This window comes from Melitaea cinxia, chromosome 13, assembly GCF_905220565.1.
Source record: "Melitaea cinxia chromosome 13, ilMelCinx1.1, whole genome shotgun sequence".
NCBI lineage: Eukaryota > Metazoa > Arthropoda > Insecta > Lepidoptera > Nymphalidae > Melitaea > Melitaea cinxia.
The window spans coordinates 5,853,473-5,872,799 of record NC_059406.1 but is presented as its reverse complement, the minus strand read 5'-3'; the positions used below and the strand labels follow the sequence as shown (position 1 = coordinate 5,872,799).

The 19,327-nt window shown below is 35.7% G+C and overlaps 2 protein-coding genes across 2 annotated transcripts; one reads left to right on the top strand and one right to left on the bottom strand.

Moving 5' to 3' along the window:
• On the bottom strand, positions 1-7,285 carry LOC123658995 (arrestin domain-containing protein 17). The gene is made up of 8 exons (XM_045594278.1): positions 7,021-7,285; positions 6,704-6,859; positions 5,137-5,348; positions 4,841-5,023; positions 4,361-4,549; positions 2,754-2,954; positions 797-881; positions 1-594 (listed from the first exon to the last, which is right to left on the bottom strand). The coding sequence occupies exons 1-8, from the start codon at positions 7,133-7,135 to the stop codon at positions 446-448; spliced, it is 1,290 nt and encodes a 429-aa protein (XP_045450234.1). The 5' UTR covers positions 7,136-7,285; the 3' UTR covers positions 1-445.
• Positions 7,286-12,380: 5,095 nt separating this feature from the next.
• On the top strand, positions 12,381-13,370 carry LOC123659281. The gene has a single exon (XM_045594528.1). The coding sequence runs from the start codon at positions 12,381-12,383 to the stop codon at positions 13,368-13,370; it is 990 nt and encodes a 329-aa protein (XP_045450484.1).
• Positions 13,371-19,327: the final 5,957 nt, after the last annotated feature.

Here is a 19,327-nt window from a genome sequence, read left to right as displayed (position 1 = left end):
AAAGAAACAGTAATTTATTTATTGTAAACTGACGTTAATAAGATAATGATTATATTCTCTTACCATTAAAAATTCGTTTTAAACATTGTATTTACTCATATGAATTTCTGTTCTTTTTGTTTGTTATCAATGCTATTATTCATATATCATATATATCAGACATATATTGTTAGTTCGTTTTATTCGTTAGATACACTTAAAAATTGTGTTCTGATCTTAGGACGGAAAAATTAATACCATAGATACATGAACAAATTGCTTTTCTCCTTTGTCTTATTAATTATTTTTATTATATTATATTTTTTATAATGCATTACATATGTATAATCACTTTTTTAGTAATTAATTTTACATCTATCTTCGATTATATTTGTCAGTAGAATATAATGTAAAAACAAAAAAATTAAAAATTGAATTTTTGTATCCCATAATTATTTTAAATATTTCATTGTGGCAATGGCGGGGGTTGTACAGCTGCATACGTAGGGTAATATGGGGCAAAGGTAACTGGTCCTGTTATAGCCATATTATTGCTTTCACCGCGATCTTGAATCGTACGCGCTTGATACGGAGATACTTTGTAAACTGGTTCCGCTGTAGTAACAATAAAAACTATAAAATAACAGTTATTGAAGAATAAATAAATAAATAGTATATGTATATTTTCTTTACCGATGAGCCCAAGATGAATTCTAAAGATAAGTTTGTTATTTCATAATTTAGTAGATTAAAAATCTTACCACCTTTTGGTTTTGGTTTCGATTTACATTTTCTTTATAATTATGTATTTACTCACTAAGTGTCGGGTACAGCGACTGGAAGGGAGGCTGTGCCGGGGCCCCGGGCAACACCCACCCTCCCGGCGACGCGTCTCCGCCAATCTACATAGAAAAGCATATTTTATATATAAAACCATAAATGGTAAAATGACAATTATATAAATAAATAATTGTATTTGCTCGCAAACGAAAAAAAAAACCGATTTCAATTACATCGACAAGTAAGTGGCAGACGAAAAAATAGTCAAGTAACATCTATACATAATATAATAAAATGGCAGGAAAGTCAAAACTGTACATTGATTATTTTTTTTTAAATAATACTTGGGGTGTGATCTAAAATCGATACCGAAGCCAAAAATATAGTTGTTAGAATTTTTGTCTGTTTGTCTGTATGTCCGGGATAAACTCAAAAAGTACTGCATGACTTTACTTCAAATTTAGGCTACAAAATAGGCTACAAATTATCACGCTATCACCTACGGGGAGCGAGCAGTGAACCTTTATTTCTTCAACGCATACTGTAACAACGTGTAATCTAACGACGCATATTTGAATGTTGTTGTTATTATGTTAATAACCATGTCATAAGCTAGCTATCATCACACTATAAATAAACACATTCTGTAGTATATTTAGTATCAGCATTGCACCCGTGCGACGTCGGGGCGGAACGCTAGTACTAATAATAAAATACTAGTATTTATACCTGAACCTTGAATTTCCCGAACGTTCTAGTTCGCATGCTTTGAGAAGAATCAATTGATCGATTGTTCGAAATAGTGGGTCTCGATGGTTCGAGAGGGAGCTTTGTTTACGCTCAGAGGAGGTCTCGAGAACGAATGAGATACCAAAGCTTTGGACATTCAAATCAGAGATGGCGACTCGATAGAATTTGATGGCCAGATCTTGAAACTTTGATTAAAATTTGGCGCCAAGACTTTAATAATTCTCTAACAAAAATAGTACAATTTTTTTTTTGTTATTAATGGTAATAATATTGTAACATAATACGCAGTATAATTATAAAAATATCAGTCACAAACCATTAAAATAATACGGTTATATCGTGAAAATAAATAAATATTACGTGAAATAAAGTAATAGAATTTATATTCTAAGTAACAGAACACAGCGCCATCTATTGGGTGTGTTTGCAACCTAGACGTCAAACAATATTGAAGAATTTTATCGATGAATCAACGTACACCGCCATCTATAAGAACTTCATAAAACTAAACACCTGCTTAAGAAACAATTAATTGATACATTTTATTCGTTTACATTCACGACATAAGCGAATAATTGAGATGATGACTATCCTATCCAGTAAGTTAGACCAAAATATGGGTACATGTGAAATTTGATTGAAATCGGTTCAGTAGTTTCAGAGTTTATTGGCAACATACATCGTGACACAAGTTTTTTATATATATTACTACATATAACTCGAAAAGTACTAGTCCAATCTCAATTAAATTTAAATGGTTCCACATGACACGCACCACCTTACGATTAAAAAAAATCACCGAAATCGGTGCACCCATTCAAAAGTTCTGAGGTAACATATATAAAAATAATATAATCGAATTGAGAACCTCCTCCTTTTTAAGAAGTCGGTTACGTAAATTTATTGGCCAGTAGTTTATTTTATAAAATATTATATTTCAAAGATGTTCGTAAAATGGAGATATCCTCTATTTTTTTAATATTCCCGAAAAACTGTTATTCTACGAATCTATCGATCTATCAATGTCAATCACGTTAACACTTAAAAGAACTCCCATACAATAAAAGTCGAAGATACCATACTAAGTTATTTTATTTTTCTTACTTATTATTATAATATAAAATTTGAACAGTACAGACATTATGTTTCAACAGAAACTGTAAAGAGGTACTTGATATCATGTTTGATTTGTGGGATTCCAAAAATAGATACAGAATGAAATGTAGTGCATGTGCAAAACTTACGTTTCCAGGCTGTGCAGGTTGACCTGGAGCCACAGGCAACACTGCGGGTTGGCTCGGGGAAGACTGTCCATCGGTAGGCATTATGGGTGCTGATGGGGTTGGTACAGCTTGACCAACCATGCCCAACAATGGAACAGTACCAATAGTTATGTACTTGCGATCTTTCATGTTAATATGTGTGGTTGGTACAACACATTCCACCTATAAATCAATTAAACAGAAAAAATATGGATTAAGCTCTATTTTTTTTTAATTTACAATTTTTTTACGCATGCAAATGGCTATTATTTTATTGGTACCCAAATATATAGAACTATTACCACAACTTGTCTTCGCACAGATCTCGCGAATAGAGTGTGGTCACATCAAGCGACTCCTATTGTCGGTGTAAAACTCACAGTTGACTATATTTTCACAACCATTTTTTATTTACTTGGTGATAACGCCTAAGATATTTATTCAAATTATATGGTGTAAGGAAACGTATTTAATTTGATAAGAATTAATTAATAATGTATCTGTCTACATAGCACTCCAATTATAAACATTGCAAAAGCATCATGACCACTTTTTTAGAAAAGAGTAAATTAAGCTATCCTTAAAAGATAATAATACAATATCTGGACTTTTTGGAGACCTTTGAAAGAGGATTAATTTCACTATTTATTTTGGTCTCTTCAACAACTATCATTATATTTCAACCACTTTACACAAAACCTTAACTAATTATACACCTCAATCTTCCTCATGAATCACTGTATTAGTCAGAATCACATAAGATATCTTTCAGTCGTGTTTTACTTAATTGCAAACAGACAGATACGGCAACGTAATTTGTTTTTCTTAATATCAAGTGTTAAGTTAGCACAAGATGTGTTACAAGTTGTATTTAAATAAAAAATATTGAATAGAATATACCTAAGTTTACTATAAGTAAAGTGACTTTTACACATTTGTTATTTAAAACAATGGAAATTTTACTGTAAATAGGCTATTACATTTTATATAGCATTCAATGTCATGCTATATGTCTGATAACATATTTATGTCAATATTGTTCCACACAAGTGTTTTTGTAGCTATTAACATATGAGATTGCTTTGTTTTCCTTATAATATTCAATATAAATATATATAATAAAAATGTAATAGATCGCTGTCTGTACATCTGGGATCTTTATCAACACATATAGCACCCAAAACAATGACCATTAGAATTTTTGTCTGTTTGTCTGTGCGTTTGTGCACTCTAATTTCAGAAACAACTTATCCGATTTATATGTGGTTTTCACTAATATATTGTGATAATCTTCACTTAACATTTAGTGTTTGTTTCATGTCAATGGGTTCATTAATAAAAAAGTTTTAACTTAAAAATCAGGTTGAACATGTAAATAACCAAACAATGGTGTTTGTAATCCAAATTAAACCAAAAGATCTATCCAAAATATGCTGTCCAAAGTGACTATTTCAAGCAGACGGAGTCGCGGCACATCTAGTATTCAATATATGTAGTATCATTGTGATTTTGAAATTCAAAATTAGACATAGTAGACATTCACTGCCATTAAGAAAAAAAAGACTTTTAGGATATATTTGAAAAATTACCTTTAGATCATAATCCAAATCAATAATATTACAGTTGACTAAATTAGAGGGCGGTATTGGAGGTATTTCCATAGACAAATTACTGTGTTTTGTTGTACCAGCAGGGGCAGGGCCTTCTTGAACGGTTAAAATTATATCTTTCGTCTTTTTTGTCACTGTAGATGGAGATGTTGCTCTGTATGTCACGACCTAATTTATAACAAAAAAGAGCAATATAAGTATACTTTCTTGTACAACCAAAAACATTTTACATAGAAATAATATGAAAGGAAAAACAAAAATATTTACAATAGGTGGTTTGTAGCTAAAAGAGCAATCTCTTCAAGAAAAAATTTAGATGATATAGAAATGGACATTCATAAAAACACATACATATAATGTATATTTAAATTACATATGTTTCAGAAGTTGTTTTTATATTTTATAAAAAATGATGTAGTATTACACAAAAATGTAAGTAGAATGAGTTAAATAACTTACTTTTCTTAAGGAAATCTTAACAAGGTGCAACTGAACATTGCTTTTATTCTCAATGTCAATTGTGATTGGTATAACTTGTCCTGGGCAGTATCCAGACACAGGAGCTTGAATGTCTACAGACAGAGGTGGTGATGCACAACAGAAACAACAAAAAGTTTTCTCTATTTGGAAACGTATAGGTTCCTAAAACACATAATATAATTACAGAATAAACATATTTACAAATTTATGATTATTATTATTAATTGTATCTATATACCTATATTTTTTAAAATATAAAATAGACAAAAACTTACTTTATATGATGGATTAAGATTTAAATCCAATGCATTGATTACAGTAAAAGCCATTTTAGTTTCCTGATCAAACTTCCAGGGTCTATCCAATGTGACTTTCACAGTATACCTAACATATCCATATTGTCCCTCAAATGAAGAAGGCAAAACAGGAGGTAAAGCACACGTGAAATTGTATACCTGCTTACCTGCAGGAATTTCAATCTCATTGCCTGTTTAATAGAAAAGGAAAAACGGTTAAGACTATGCTAAAAAGTTTTGGTAAATCTTTAGTTAAGTGGGCTCCAATTTATGGGGTCCTGGGGGAAGAGGGGGTGAAGGGAGGGGGGAGGGTGGGTTTTTTACCCCCTCGTAGTGTGCTTTTCGCGTAAACCCCGTGGTTTCGAAGATATCGTGTTTGAAGTTTTGAGGTTAACTTTACGTGATTCAGAGATATTACAATACCTTAGAGCTCCGCGTCTGACTCCACCTTAACTCCGGTGCTGCGGGAAGTGCACTCATATGCTCTGTTCACCAACTTTCACACTTTATTTTCGAACAAATTTACGTAAAAACGATCTCGATTGCAAGATCAACAAACGATACGAACTGACGTTTAACGACTAACAAATAGACACCGTTGACCAAAATAAGGCGTCACTTAGCATTTCCTTTAAAACACAAAGCTTTAGATTAGGAAAAACCGAATTTCGGGACCGTGGGGGGGAAGGGGGGGGGGCGCTACCCCTGGTACCACTGTCACACCTCAGAACCCCATGGTTATGGAGATATTCATGGTTAAAGTTTTGAGGTTAGAAGAAGAATTTCGAAAGTTAGAGGAACGCTTGGCTCCGGCGCTGCGGGAAGTGCAGCCCTTCCGCCCTTGCGTGCGAAAGCACGCTCACTCATGCTCCGTTCCGCAGCGGAGGCTGGTCGCCTTCGGCGACCAGCCTCAGCCGCTCCTCTACGCATTCGTTCGCGCGCTTTCGCACGGCGGGCGAGGGCTGCCCTCCCTCCGCGCCTCCGCGGCACAAAAAAAAACACTCTAGGGGTAGGACAGACCAAGACCACGTGAACAGTGGGGTGCTCCGATTCGGTTTTGGGTATTTTTCGAATTTCTAAACCTATATTCTAGCACGCAATGTAATTTTATTAGAATATTATGTCTGACGCGTTATTTTGTTTAAAAGTGTCGATTTGTCAGTCGTTAAGCGTCAGTTCGTATCGTTTGTTGATCTTGCAATCGAGATCGTTTTTACGTAAATTTGTTCGAAAATAAAGTGTGAAAGTTGGTGAATGGAGCATATGAGTGCACTTCCCGCTGCACCGGAGTTAAGGTGGAGTCAGACACGGAGCTCTAAGGTATTGTAATATCTCTGAATCACGTAAAGTTAACCCCAAAACTTCAAACACGAAATCTTCGAAACCACGGGGTTTACGTGAAATGCACACTACGGGGGGCTAAAAAACCCACCCTCCCCACCTCCCTTTACCCCCCCACCCCCATTTCACCCCATAAATCGGAGCCCACTTAACTAACGAATGACCAAAGTTTTATTTAAAAGATTTATTTCTAGTTAAGTTTTACCTGAACTGCTTCCCAGTAAATAATATTGTATTTGAAAATATTCCTCATTTCCTGTATGGAGAGTATCAGTGGATTGAGTTTTTCCTTCTGCATCTTCTTCTTGTTTACTTTCTCTCCATTCAGTATGAGCCTCGCCCTTAAACTTAACGTGTATTCCTAATAAAAAACAAAAAATTGGCTTGATTAAATATAATTTCAGAAGAATGACCTCAGTTTATATTATTCCCAATCACAAGGCGGGTACAGCAGAAACTTTTCGAGCAAAGTATGACTCATACTTTGATGAAATAATTATTTTCAATTAGCATTATACTCACCTCGAACTTTTTTTGGACTGTCAAAAATATATTCTATCCTTCCATTTACAGTTTGACCCGCATAGTACGTATTATATTGATTATCTAAGTATATAGCAGCTTCTTTAATACCCATTGTAAATGATCAGATGATTTTTCAGGACAATATAAAATATAATTAAATAACTATTCACAAAATAAACTACACAAACAATACTCTTCCAAAGAGTATATAAGTATGCTCTTTCCTATATCTATTGATAGGTATCTATTAAAGTACTCTGTGGTATACTCTTCCTATTACTTTTTGCGTACCTAAAGAGATGGGTTCCTCACTCATAAGGTGCCTCATTTGAGGTACTCGTGATCGCAAATTGAAAGAGTTACTCGACTTTCAATATTGAACCACCTCACTCGTTTACGCGTCCTCACATTGACATTATTGACACGACTCACGAGGACTCGGCGAGGATGATTAATTCTCACCTCAATGAGGACCATAGATTATACACTTATATACTGGTAATGAGGACGATTCTTTGAGGATGAGGTGGAAGTACTTATTTCATAAATGAACAGTGAGTTAGAGAATGAGTAAGGTGAAGAGTCAAATCCCCATATGATTATTTTTTTCTTTTTTTTTCTAATTCTACTTGCGATTTTTTATTTAAATAACCAGTTCATATTTCTTATTATTATGTCGGTAAAATTGAAAAATATTATTCATTTTTTATCAATATGTAATTCGTATTTAAATATGATTTCCAAAAAACACGATTTACTAAAAATACCAAGCTAAGCTCGGTAGCCCAGGTACTCCAATTTAAAAAATCATTTAAAACAAAACATTATTTATCTACACTAATATTATAAAGCTGAAGAGTTTGTTTGTTTGTTTGAACGCGCTAATCTCAGAAACTACTTGTCCGAATTGAAAAATTCTTTGTTAGATAGCCTATTTATCGAGGAAGGTCATAGGCTATATATCATCACGCTAAGATCAAAAGGAGCGGAGCACCAATGAAGAATGTTTCAAAATCGGGGGTACTTTTTTCCTTTTGAGAGCTTCCGCTGCGTACGCTGTGAAAACAGTTAAAGTTTCGCAAAAACATGTATGACAGAATTGATCCTCTTTAAAAGTTCTAAAAAAAGTCTGCGACGGCATATATCTATCTTTTAAGGTTGGCTCACTATAATCTTTTTTATGCTAACCAAGTTTGTACTAAAATAATGCATTATCTGCGAAGATGTTTTTATAAACATGATATTAATCCTTATCTTATTAAATACGTTATTCATCACAAGTATTTAATTTAAAACATAATAACCTTTTTACATAATTCGATTTCAATGAGTATCTCAGGAGATATCGCAGTTTCAAAATAACATCGCAGCAAAATAATGATCAAGTATTACGCGTGCCTCTGTTCCACGCGGACGAAGTCGCGCGCAGAAGCTATACCTAATAAAAAAATTAGACCCAGGTGTTTGGAATTACTTAAAGAACACAGGATTTTACTAGCTCCAGTATACGAACAAATTTATTTGGGGACGCGTGGTGCCTGTATTTCCTGGTCATTAGATGGTAAATTCAAACTTGAAGGACCAACTGAGGTAGGGCACAGCAGGAATTTCCTGCTCAAAATCTGGAGCAGCCCGACTGGGGTAGTACCTCGACCTTACAGAAGATCACAGCAAAATAATACTGTTTTCAAGCAGTATTGTGTTCCTGTTGGTGAGTAAGGTGACCAGAGCTCCTGGGGGGTTGGGGATTGGGTCGGCAACGCGCTTGCGATGCCTCTGGTGTTGCAGGCGTCTATAAGCTACGGTAATCGCTTACCATCAGGTGAGCCGTACGCTTGTTTGCCGACCTAGTGACATAAAAAAACTTGACGTTCTAGCTTTACATGAAAAATTGTGTGCACCGTCAAACCCTTTAATTTGATAAGTCACAGAGCCACGATATTATCTATTTTGAAATGTCAAGCTGTATTTAGGACCAAATCCTATTTACTGCACATGTCTTGAATTGCACTTTTTGCATGCCAGACTGCGACACATTCTCTGACAATCCGTTCTTTTCATTTTCTTAGTTACTATTATTATTATAATCATCATTTCTCTAATTTTTGTCTTTCTGTTGGCTTATTGGAGCGGCTGAACCGATTTTTATGGGATAGTCATTAGAAGACAAAAAAGGTTGGGGAGCAAAATATAGGCTCCTTTTTATCCCGAAATTTCCGCTAAATCGGGGTTTTACGCGGGAAAAATCATGTTTGCCGTGTCCGAGCACCTTACGCCCACATAGATATGAAATACCCAAACATTCTTTATTAAATACGACAATTTTTTGCGATCAAATTCTTTTTGTTTAGATAATTGTGTTGATATTTTATGGGACAATCATTAGAAGATATAGAGATATAGTGATGAAGGTTAAAGGCAACTACTTTCCTCAACTTAACGCGGGTGAAACCGCGGTGCACAGCTAGTTATTAATAATTATATAATCTGAAATTATTTTATATATATGTAATATTTTTTTATAATTAAAAGATAAGAAATTGAGGTTGGGGATTTGATATGCTAGTAAGGATTTCAGGAAATCGATACGATTATATAGATGACAAGAAAAGAAAAAATAATTTGCATCGCCTGTTTCACAACCACACAAACAAGAAGAGTCATTAGTAATTTTAAGCTTAGCAAGATGAGCAGGTGTACAAGTATGGCCAAATCTCAATCTTGAAATGATACTAGAGCACCTCCTATTAAAATTCATTGAGAAGAACCATGGTTTTGGTAAAATATCAGGCTGAAGAGAGTAATAATAATTACCTTTTTCTCTACTACTTTTTTCTCATAATGTTTTCCGAGATGTGTCAAGATCGAGTTTAGGTATTGATAACAAATCTGAGCAGTAAATCTTATACGGAACAAGGTAATCACATGAAATCGCTTCATTAGCAAGAGCGTCTGCAATAACATTTCCTTGGATTCCAGAATGACCAGGAATCCAAGAAAATTTAATATTATTTGATAAGCATATAGATTATAGATAGTAGTTTTCTTATATCAAATATTAGGGGATTGTGCTGCTTAATTTTAAACGGGTTCTTTTCTAATGCTTGTAAGTGAATCACTAAAAATTATTGAGTTATTGAGCTTAGCTAATATTATATATTCTAAGGCTTTGAAGAAACCAAAGCACTCTCCAGAAAAAACAGAAGATTCTGGTGGGAGTTTTACCTTCTGTACAATACTATACTGACGGTGAATGATTCCTACACCTACTGTACCGTTAACATCATATTTCGAAGCATCAGTAAATAAGAGATGGAAGTTTTGAAATTTTTAAATTTTTTACTTAATAATTGTATTAAATTTTTCATCAGCTATTAAAAAATCCGACTTAGATATACCCATATTCAATATTTGTGGCGATAGAATGAGAGATTCGTAGGGACAAGAAAACAAAGATAGCATGTTAGATTGATGTAAAGGTGCAGAAAGAGATTTGACCTTATAGCTGTTGACTAAATATGAATTGGATTTATGAATTCAATAAGGTAAATTCGACACAAAGTAAGCTAAAAGATGAAGTTTTTCAATAAGGGGATGATTGGAAAGCTGTAGACGGCGAAAAAGAAATTTATCAGACAAATACTGACGTCGTAATTGTAACGGGGGATCGCAGCACTCGATTTGTAAAGCTTAATTGGGCTAGATTTCATTGCTCCACAAATTATTCTTAAGCATTTATTTTGAATTTTGTTCAACATTTTAAATCCAGAAAGAAGTCCCGGTTCTAATAACAAAGAACCATATTCCATGACACTCCGTATGAGAGCATTATACACAAGTTTCAAATAAAAAGAACGGGCACCCCACCAAACTCCTGCTAAACACTTATGATGTTAATTTTTTTTTTTTACACTTACTGGCGATAAAATTGCAATGAGGGATGCCTGTAAGTTTATTGTTTAAAATAACGCCTTAAAATTCTAAAATCTTGTTTTTGTGGTATAATGGTCTCATCGTAATAAACGTGAATTGGAGTGGTTGATCGCATACGGGAGAATAAAACTACTGAACTTTTAGATGTGGACAAATGTAGACCATGATCATCAAGCCATTTTTTTTTAATATTGAAGAGATGTCGTTGACTCTGTACATGCTAATTCAATGTTTTTACCTTTTACATATAATAATAAATATTATAGATTGATAAACGCACATGTACAACACTTTTTTACAATGAATAAAAGCTTAGTTCATATTGTCACGTTGTGTAGACGCCACGTTGGCGCAACGGTCACAGCCATGGATTGTACCTGTTGCGCTGGCGGTTGCGGGTTCGGTCTCCGCACAAACATTTGTATTGGCCATACAGGTATTTGCCGTGTCTGGGTGTTTGTGCAGTCCTTGTGGGTCTCCCCGCTGTGCCTCGGAGAGCACGTTAAGCCGTCGGTCCCGGTTGTTATCATGTACACCAGATAGTGATCGTTACTCATAGTAGGGAATATATCCGCCAACCCGCAGTGGAGCAGCGTGGTGGATTAAGCTCTGATCCTTCTCCTACATGGGGAAAGAGGCCTATGCCCAGTTGTGGGATATTACAGGCTGAAGCGCCATATTGTTCAAAATAATATAAACGTTGTTGTTCTAAGTGTAGAAACTTGTGAGTTATGAGCAAAAAACTACGTCTCAAGTAGCGCGCGCTTATCGAATCATATTACGCGGGAGATGCGAGGTTAGCGCCGTACGGGCGATGTAGTGGACTGAGTGCTGGGGTTGAATTCAACCCCGCGGGAGACTACGGGAGCTCGCGCTCGATGGTGTCCGATCTATAGTTCGCGTCATGTAAAAAGAACGCTGGCCTTGAAGCTGCGCAGAAGCCTCCCCTCCCCACCCGCCGGCGGAAGCAGTTCAAATTTTATAGTGTCAGAGTATTTTATTCAATTAAAAATAGTTAAACACGAAAGTAAAACATTAAATAGCACTTATTCATCGTATAGTGAAGTGTACACATAAGTTGACTTAAAAACTGAACTTAAATAGTAAAATAAATGTGATAATAGGTGATATTCCGTTATCTAAAAATCAGCTGTTTTTACGTTCGTAGTGAAATATACCCGCTATTGAAAACATCGTACAACGGTGCAAGTAAGCTTAAATAAGTGTTATAAACTAATGTTTGCTGGATAAACTTAGTAAAGTAATGAAACAAAGACTCATATATAACTAGATAATATATATATATATATATATATATATATATATATATATATATATTGATTAATTAAAATATAAAGAAATTAAATAAATTCGTTATAGTTCAAGCAGTGCCATCTAACTTCTTTAACTCTCATTATCTTATTATGGCAAATAAGTGCAGTGTGTGTGGCAAATTCGTTTCGGGTACTGATGGCGCCAAGTGTACGAAATGCACTGGGGTCATGCATAGATCATGTGCGACCGGATTTGATCCCTGCAAAGCTGGTAGTTGGCGATGCCAACCGTGTAAGGATAAAGGATCGAGAAAGTCTCCTACTCATACCTTTGATACCGTATCGGATGGCGTACTCCAGGATGCGAGTGTGGAGGAGAGTGTGACAACCAGTCTGGCCCAGGAAATCAGGTTGCTGCGGAAGGAGATGGCCTCGGTGCGCGAAGAAATGTCATCCTTTAGACTAGAGTTGTCGAACTTAAGCTCCAGCATGACAGAGTTTAACAAACGAGGTGAAGCCGTAGAGGAAAGAATGTCGGCTGTTGAACAGCTGGTGAATCAGCGTCAAACTTCTCCGGGTGAAACTTGTCTAATGGACACAATAACACAACTAAAGGCGGAATTGAATGAACGGGAACAGGATGACCTTTTAAACGACATTGAGATCTCAGGGCTGCCAGAGAAGATAGGAGAGAATCCCGTTCACTTAACATCGCTAGTCGCCAAAAAAATGGGAATCGACATCGGTGTTAGTGACATTGTGAGTGCTGAACGTAGGGGTCCCCGGCGCTCGGAAGCGAAGGGCGAGGACCAGCAACGGCCGCGGCTAATCAGAGTGCGGCTGGCGCGGAGATCCTTGCGCGACGACATGCTCCGCGCCGCTCGGACGGGCCGTGGTGCTGATACCTCTGGTATATTAGACGGGGATGCACGACGTATATTCATTAATGAGTATCTCACACGTACCAACCGGCTACTCTTTTACAAAACTCGTGAAGAGGGACGTCGACGCAATTGGCGTTATGTATGGACTCGTGGCGGACGTATCTATGCGCGGCAGGACTCGGGAAGCAGTGTCAATCGTATTCGCACCGATGCCGACATAAATCGAATTTTTGGTGGAAGCCCCGTTTGCATATAAATATTATACTTATTAAACATGTTCTTTACTGCCTTACAATACTGTTCTTTATACTATACTTTAAATACAGATGTAACTTAGTAAAGTATATTTTAAAAGTGCTTGTTATTAAAAATATGTTTTTATGTGTTGTTTACTTTGTTATAATGATTGTGATTGGTTGGTCAATACCGCGGCATTTGTGTACTGAGGTATGGGGGGAGCCAAAAACATTGAGCGAAAGTGATGGAGCATATACTTGTTACGATTTATTAGATTACCATTTATATTATTATTATTGTATTTATAACTATTATAATATATGTTCTGTTATCTTGTTTATCTTATATGACGTTTATTTTATTAAAATGCCTATATTAATACCTGCCATATATAATACTACCACAGTGTTTTACACAGGATTACTTAATTATTTACCGTATTATTGACATTCTATGTTACTGTCCACTAATTTATCTGTTGTGCCGTAGTCGCGTGGTTAAAGTTTTTAATCGGGAACACCCAATTGCCTCACTATTAATGATAATGGTGAAGATACTCTCTAGCATCTGTAATACTGTGCTCAGATTGGGTCTAGATGATTTAATCTATAGTGACGATGCCTAGACATCAAAAACTTAAAATTAGCTTCCTAAACCCCGGCTCTCTAGGAACCAGGCATGACGAGTTATTGGTCGCCATTGATAAGCACAATATTGACATTCTAGCATTGAATGAGACCTGGCTAAGAGACGGTGAAGACGGCCGTGCGCCGCGTGTACCCGGCTACCGGTTGCGTCACATACCGCGCTCGAGCGCCGTGCGGGCGCGCGGCGGGGGAGTTGGCTTTTACATACGTAACGGACTATCCGTGCGCACATATACCCACCCAATTACTCCAATGGTCGAACAGATGTGGTTAACACTTAATATTGGTGCGAAATTGTGGTTTATTGGTACAGCTTATCGGCAGCCGTGGTTGTCGGTCGGAGTGTTTTTGGATGGTTTGTCAAGCACAATCAGCGTACTGCCGGGTTTTGATCACATACTGTTGCTGGGTGACTTTATTATTAATTACTTAAATACTAATCATCATCACTATAAGATGCTACAGGAATTTCTTAGCTTACACCGGCTTACGCAATTTACAACAGAACCGACACACTTCACTAACGATAGCGAAACCTTGATCGATCTTGTTTGCTCAACTGCGCGCCTGGACCAGGTTTGGGTTGACTTTATTCCGGATCTGAGTAACCATTCATTTATTCACTTTGACCTCAATGTCCCAATAGTCAAAATACCTCGTAAAAAAATTATGTACAGAGGAATTAAGAACATTGATCAAACAGCACTAAGGGAGGCACTCGATAGTATTGATTGGGGTAGAATGGCTCAAATCGAAAATGTTAACAATATGGTAATGGAATTCACTGAGAGTGTGCTATGGTTATTTAATGTTTTTGCTCCTATTAAAATAATAACAGTTAAGAGTCACCAATATCCATGGATAACATATAATGTCAAACTCATGATGCGGGCGCGGGATGAAGCGGGTAAAAGAGCACGTAGTATTAAAACAAGTTCCTCGGTCGAATATTACAAGGATATAAAGCGTCAGGTAGCGCGTGCAATTGCCCGTGAAAAAAATGCTTATTTTAATAATTATATTAATTCTAATACAAATAATCCACGCATTCTTTGGAAACATTTAAAACAAAATATTACAATCACGAAAAATAAGGAATACCAATTGCCTGAACACCTTAAAGATCCAATGAAAATTAATAAATGTTTTCTAGATATTCCTGGCAGTGATTATGTCTCGGCGGGAACCCTTCACTTCTACGAAAATAATAAGTATTGCACATCTAATTTCTCACTTAAACCAACAGACGAACGTACAGTCTTGAGACTTTTAAAATCCCTAAAATCGAATGCCATAGGGGTGGACGGTATCTCGCTTGATATGTTGTTGTCAACCCTGCCTAACAGTCTTGATGTCGTGACGGGAATAGTAAACAGGTCTTTAACTACGTATACGTTTCCTAAAATGTGGAAAACGGCTATTGTAAAGCCTGTGCCTAAGAAGGACAACGTCACTGACATTAGGGATCTACGCCCGATTAGTATACTGCCGTGTCTTTCAAAAATATTGGAAAAAGTAGTATGCGATCAGATGACTGAATATCTTGATACAAATAAGATATTGCCCATTACTCAGTCCGGCTTCCGTAGGCGGCACAGTACTACAACGGCGCTTGCGGATGTGTTTGACAATGTGCTGTCTGCTCAGGATGAAGGTCAGGGTACTATTCTCGTTCTCTTGGATTACTCACGTGCGTTTGATACGATCAACAGAACACTCTTACTGTCAAAGCTCGGGTTTTATGGCTTTTGTCCTGACACGATATCCTGGTTCGACAGTTACCTCAGTGAACGTGCTCAGGTGGTTGAGGTAAAAAATCATGATGGTACTACAGTATGCTCTGACCCCAGCCCTACATATAGAGGTGTCCCGCAGGGTTCCAATATTGGTCCTTTAATATTTGCACTGTATTGTGCTGATATTATCAAAAACATTGAACACTGTAAGTACCACATTTATGCAGACGATATACAGCTCTATATATCTTGTAAGCCTGCTGATATACGCACAGCTGTCGAAAAATTAAATGAAGATCTTGCCCGTATTGCTAAGTGGTCTCAAGCTAATGCACTGACGTTGAATCCAAATAAAACCAAATATATTTTATTAGGCACCCGATCTCAAGTACAAAGAATGGCGTCCTCACCTCCCGTCATCCAAATATTAAACGAGCATATTGAACGAGTTGCTGAGGCGCGCAATTTGGGTATCTTGATGGATGAAGGTTTAAAATTTGAGAAACACGTCATACGAACCGCAAGCAATTGTTACTACCGACTGAAAGTTTTATATAAAATAAGAAATTCATTATCTGTTGACCTACGTGTAAAGCTATGTGAGTCATTGGTCTTGTCGAAGTTTAACTACGCTGATGCCGCGATAGGGTCGTGTCTACTCTCTCGATCAAAAAAAATAATACAAAAAGTACAGAACGCATGTGCCCGATTTTGTTTTGATGTACCTTTCCGTGCGCATGTGTCGCCCTTCCTCAACGAGGCTAAGATCCTTCGTATGGACAAAAGAATGGAACTACACTTTGCTACTCTATTATTTGGCATAATTCGTTACAGAACGCCTCCTTACCTTTATGGTAAATTGCAATGGGCGAGTGATAGGCATACTCATAACACTAGAGGATCGGCGTTCATGCTCATCACATGCGCACACAGAACAGCAGCATTTCGAGGTAGTTTCAGGTACATGGCAACAAAGTGCTGGAATAATTTACCTCCGCCATTACGATCTCTTGAAACGGTTAACAATTTCAAAATTAAATTTAAAAAACACTTGTTGGATATGCAAATACATTGCTAATTTTTATTGGCTTTAAAATATTGGTTACAGGAATACTAACTAATTTAAAAAGTATTTACATGCCATACGTTTTTTACACCATAATTATTAATTATTGATTATGGTGTAAAGATAGGTGTGTATGTATGAATGTATGCATGTGTGTGTATGTGTGTGTATGTATATGTGTATGTATGTATATGTGTATGTATGTGTGTATGTATGTGTATGTGTATGTGTATGTATATGAATGTATCTATGTGTATGTATATATATGCATGTATATGTATGTATATGTATGTGTATGTATATGTGTATGTATGTGTATGTGTATGTGTATGTGTGTATGTGTATGTGTGTATTTGTGCATATATTTATATACTTATGTGTGTGTGTGTGTGTATGTGTGTGTGTGTGTGTGTGTGTGTGTGTATGAGCAACGAGCAAGGGCTCACTACAAATCAATTGATTTTAATTGAATTGAAATCAATTTTGTGTTTCGAGTCTTATAATATGTACAAATATTCATATTAAATCTTATGTTTTTTTTTCTATATAAGGTTAAAGATCACTTATTTCTCACAAAAACACTTACATGAGAAATTACAAGAACTAAATTAAACAAAAATGAATAGGTAGGGTACATCGCAATACAATATATAAGCAATTCATGGTGGAGACAAGAAATTGACAATATGTAAGGTAGTATTAAAATATATATACATAAGTTAACAGAAATATGCGCAACTGGAATTGTCATTGTTAAAGGAGTTACTTTATGTGTTATTATATAACAAAATTAATACACCAATCCATTTCTCTATATTTATTCATCCTTTTTTTTTTTTCATTCATTAAAGTGAAGACGTATTAATTGTTTTGCTTTATCATATGTATATAATTTTAGTATCTTATTATATGTGTACCAATATTCAAAATTTATTTTTATTATAGTTTATTAATATATTTTATATAAGAACTGCTTTCCGCCTATCTCTTTAAGGGTGACGCTGAAAATCGGCGTTGGAGTCTTGATTCTCCAACAAATGCCGAGCGTCATCCGTTTCAGTGCTCCCATCAGTACATCGCTATACAGGTTGCCGCTTTCTTTCTTTTTTTTATATTTTGCTTATTTTTCATTTTTTTTTTTGGTATTTTTTTAATTATTATTGTTGATTTTATGTGGGTAGTTACCTATTATTATTGTTTTTAATTTCATTGTCTTTTATTTCGGTTGTATATTGTGTTCATTGTTTCCTATTTAGCTATTTGTCATAATATCTATATAGTTAGTTATATTGTAATAGAATTGTCATGTTGTGATTTCTATATATTTTTTTTTTGTCTTTACTGTATATCGATGTATGTGTGTGAGTATGAATAAATGTTTATTATTATTATTATTATTATTATTATTATTTATCGGTCTATTTGGTGGTACGGGGTAGGGGGACGGGAGTGTTTATCACTGTCGCATGCTTGCCGGTGTGCTATTGGTTGACAGCGGTTGACAGTTCGACGTCGACTCAAATTATTATCGCGCACAAAAGTTTTAAATTACAAAATTCTCCATTTACTAAAAAACAATTATCAATTTATCATTTTAAACACATAAAAACTATTAAGATACGAATATCGAGAGTACAGATAATAATTATTTTTGAATACGACATTTCAATAACTAAAAAATTTGTTATTGCTTTTGTTTAAAAAAAAATTGTGATTTTGTAAAGTGATAATTATTATACTTGTAGTCTTTCGACTGAATTGGAAGCTCCTTTTCTATATTTGCAAGGCGCGGGCGTAGGTTATACTCGCACTCTTTACAATACTATGTAGGTAGTACTTAAAATGATTATAACAAAATTGTAATGCGATCCGATCCAATCTATCGTGTGGCATAGGGAGTAACTCAGAGCAGTGCCTAGGACTTGCGACCCAGGTGTAGGTTTAAGGAGATCTCCTTTGAGATACGTATCAACGCTCACCTTCACTGCTCGAGTTATCCGCCATAATATGTAACAATTAATTCGTATGCACAAATTAATTATCGAATGAGTCTAGGTTAAGCTACTAGCAGGATACAACAAATGTATCGTGCCAAGCCAGAGCCAAGACTGCCTTAGCAGAGGTGACACCGTTCGTTTTATACATGTCAGAACAACTCGAGTAATATAATAAATGAGGGTAGGTGACTATCGAACGATGTGCTAGGTGGCGCGATCGTTGCATCTGTTGTTTAATAATTCCTTTCTAATTGCGTAAGATAGCGCTAATGCTGACATACTTATTTAGTCCGAATTATTCGCACTTGTATTTCTAGTATTTTTTAATGTACCTACCAATAACCATTATACGAAGCCGCGAGTGAAAGCCTAATTAAAAAATAAAACAGTAGTACTTGTGCGCGAGTATACCCATGCGCAAACGCACCCCCTCCAGTTTCTTTCAGCGTTCTTTTTACATGACGCGAACTATAGGTACCAAAAGTTAAGAAAGGTAAGAATTGCAATCTCTAATTAATTTGACGTTTGAT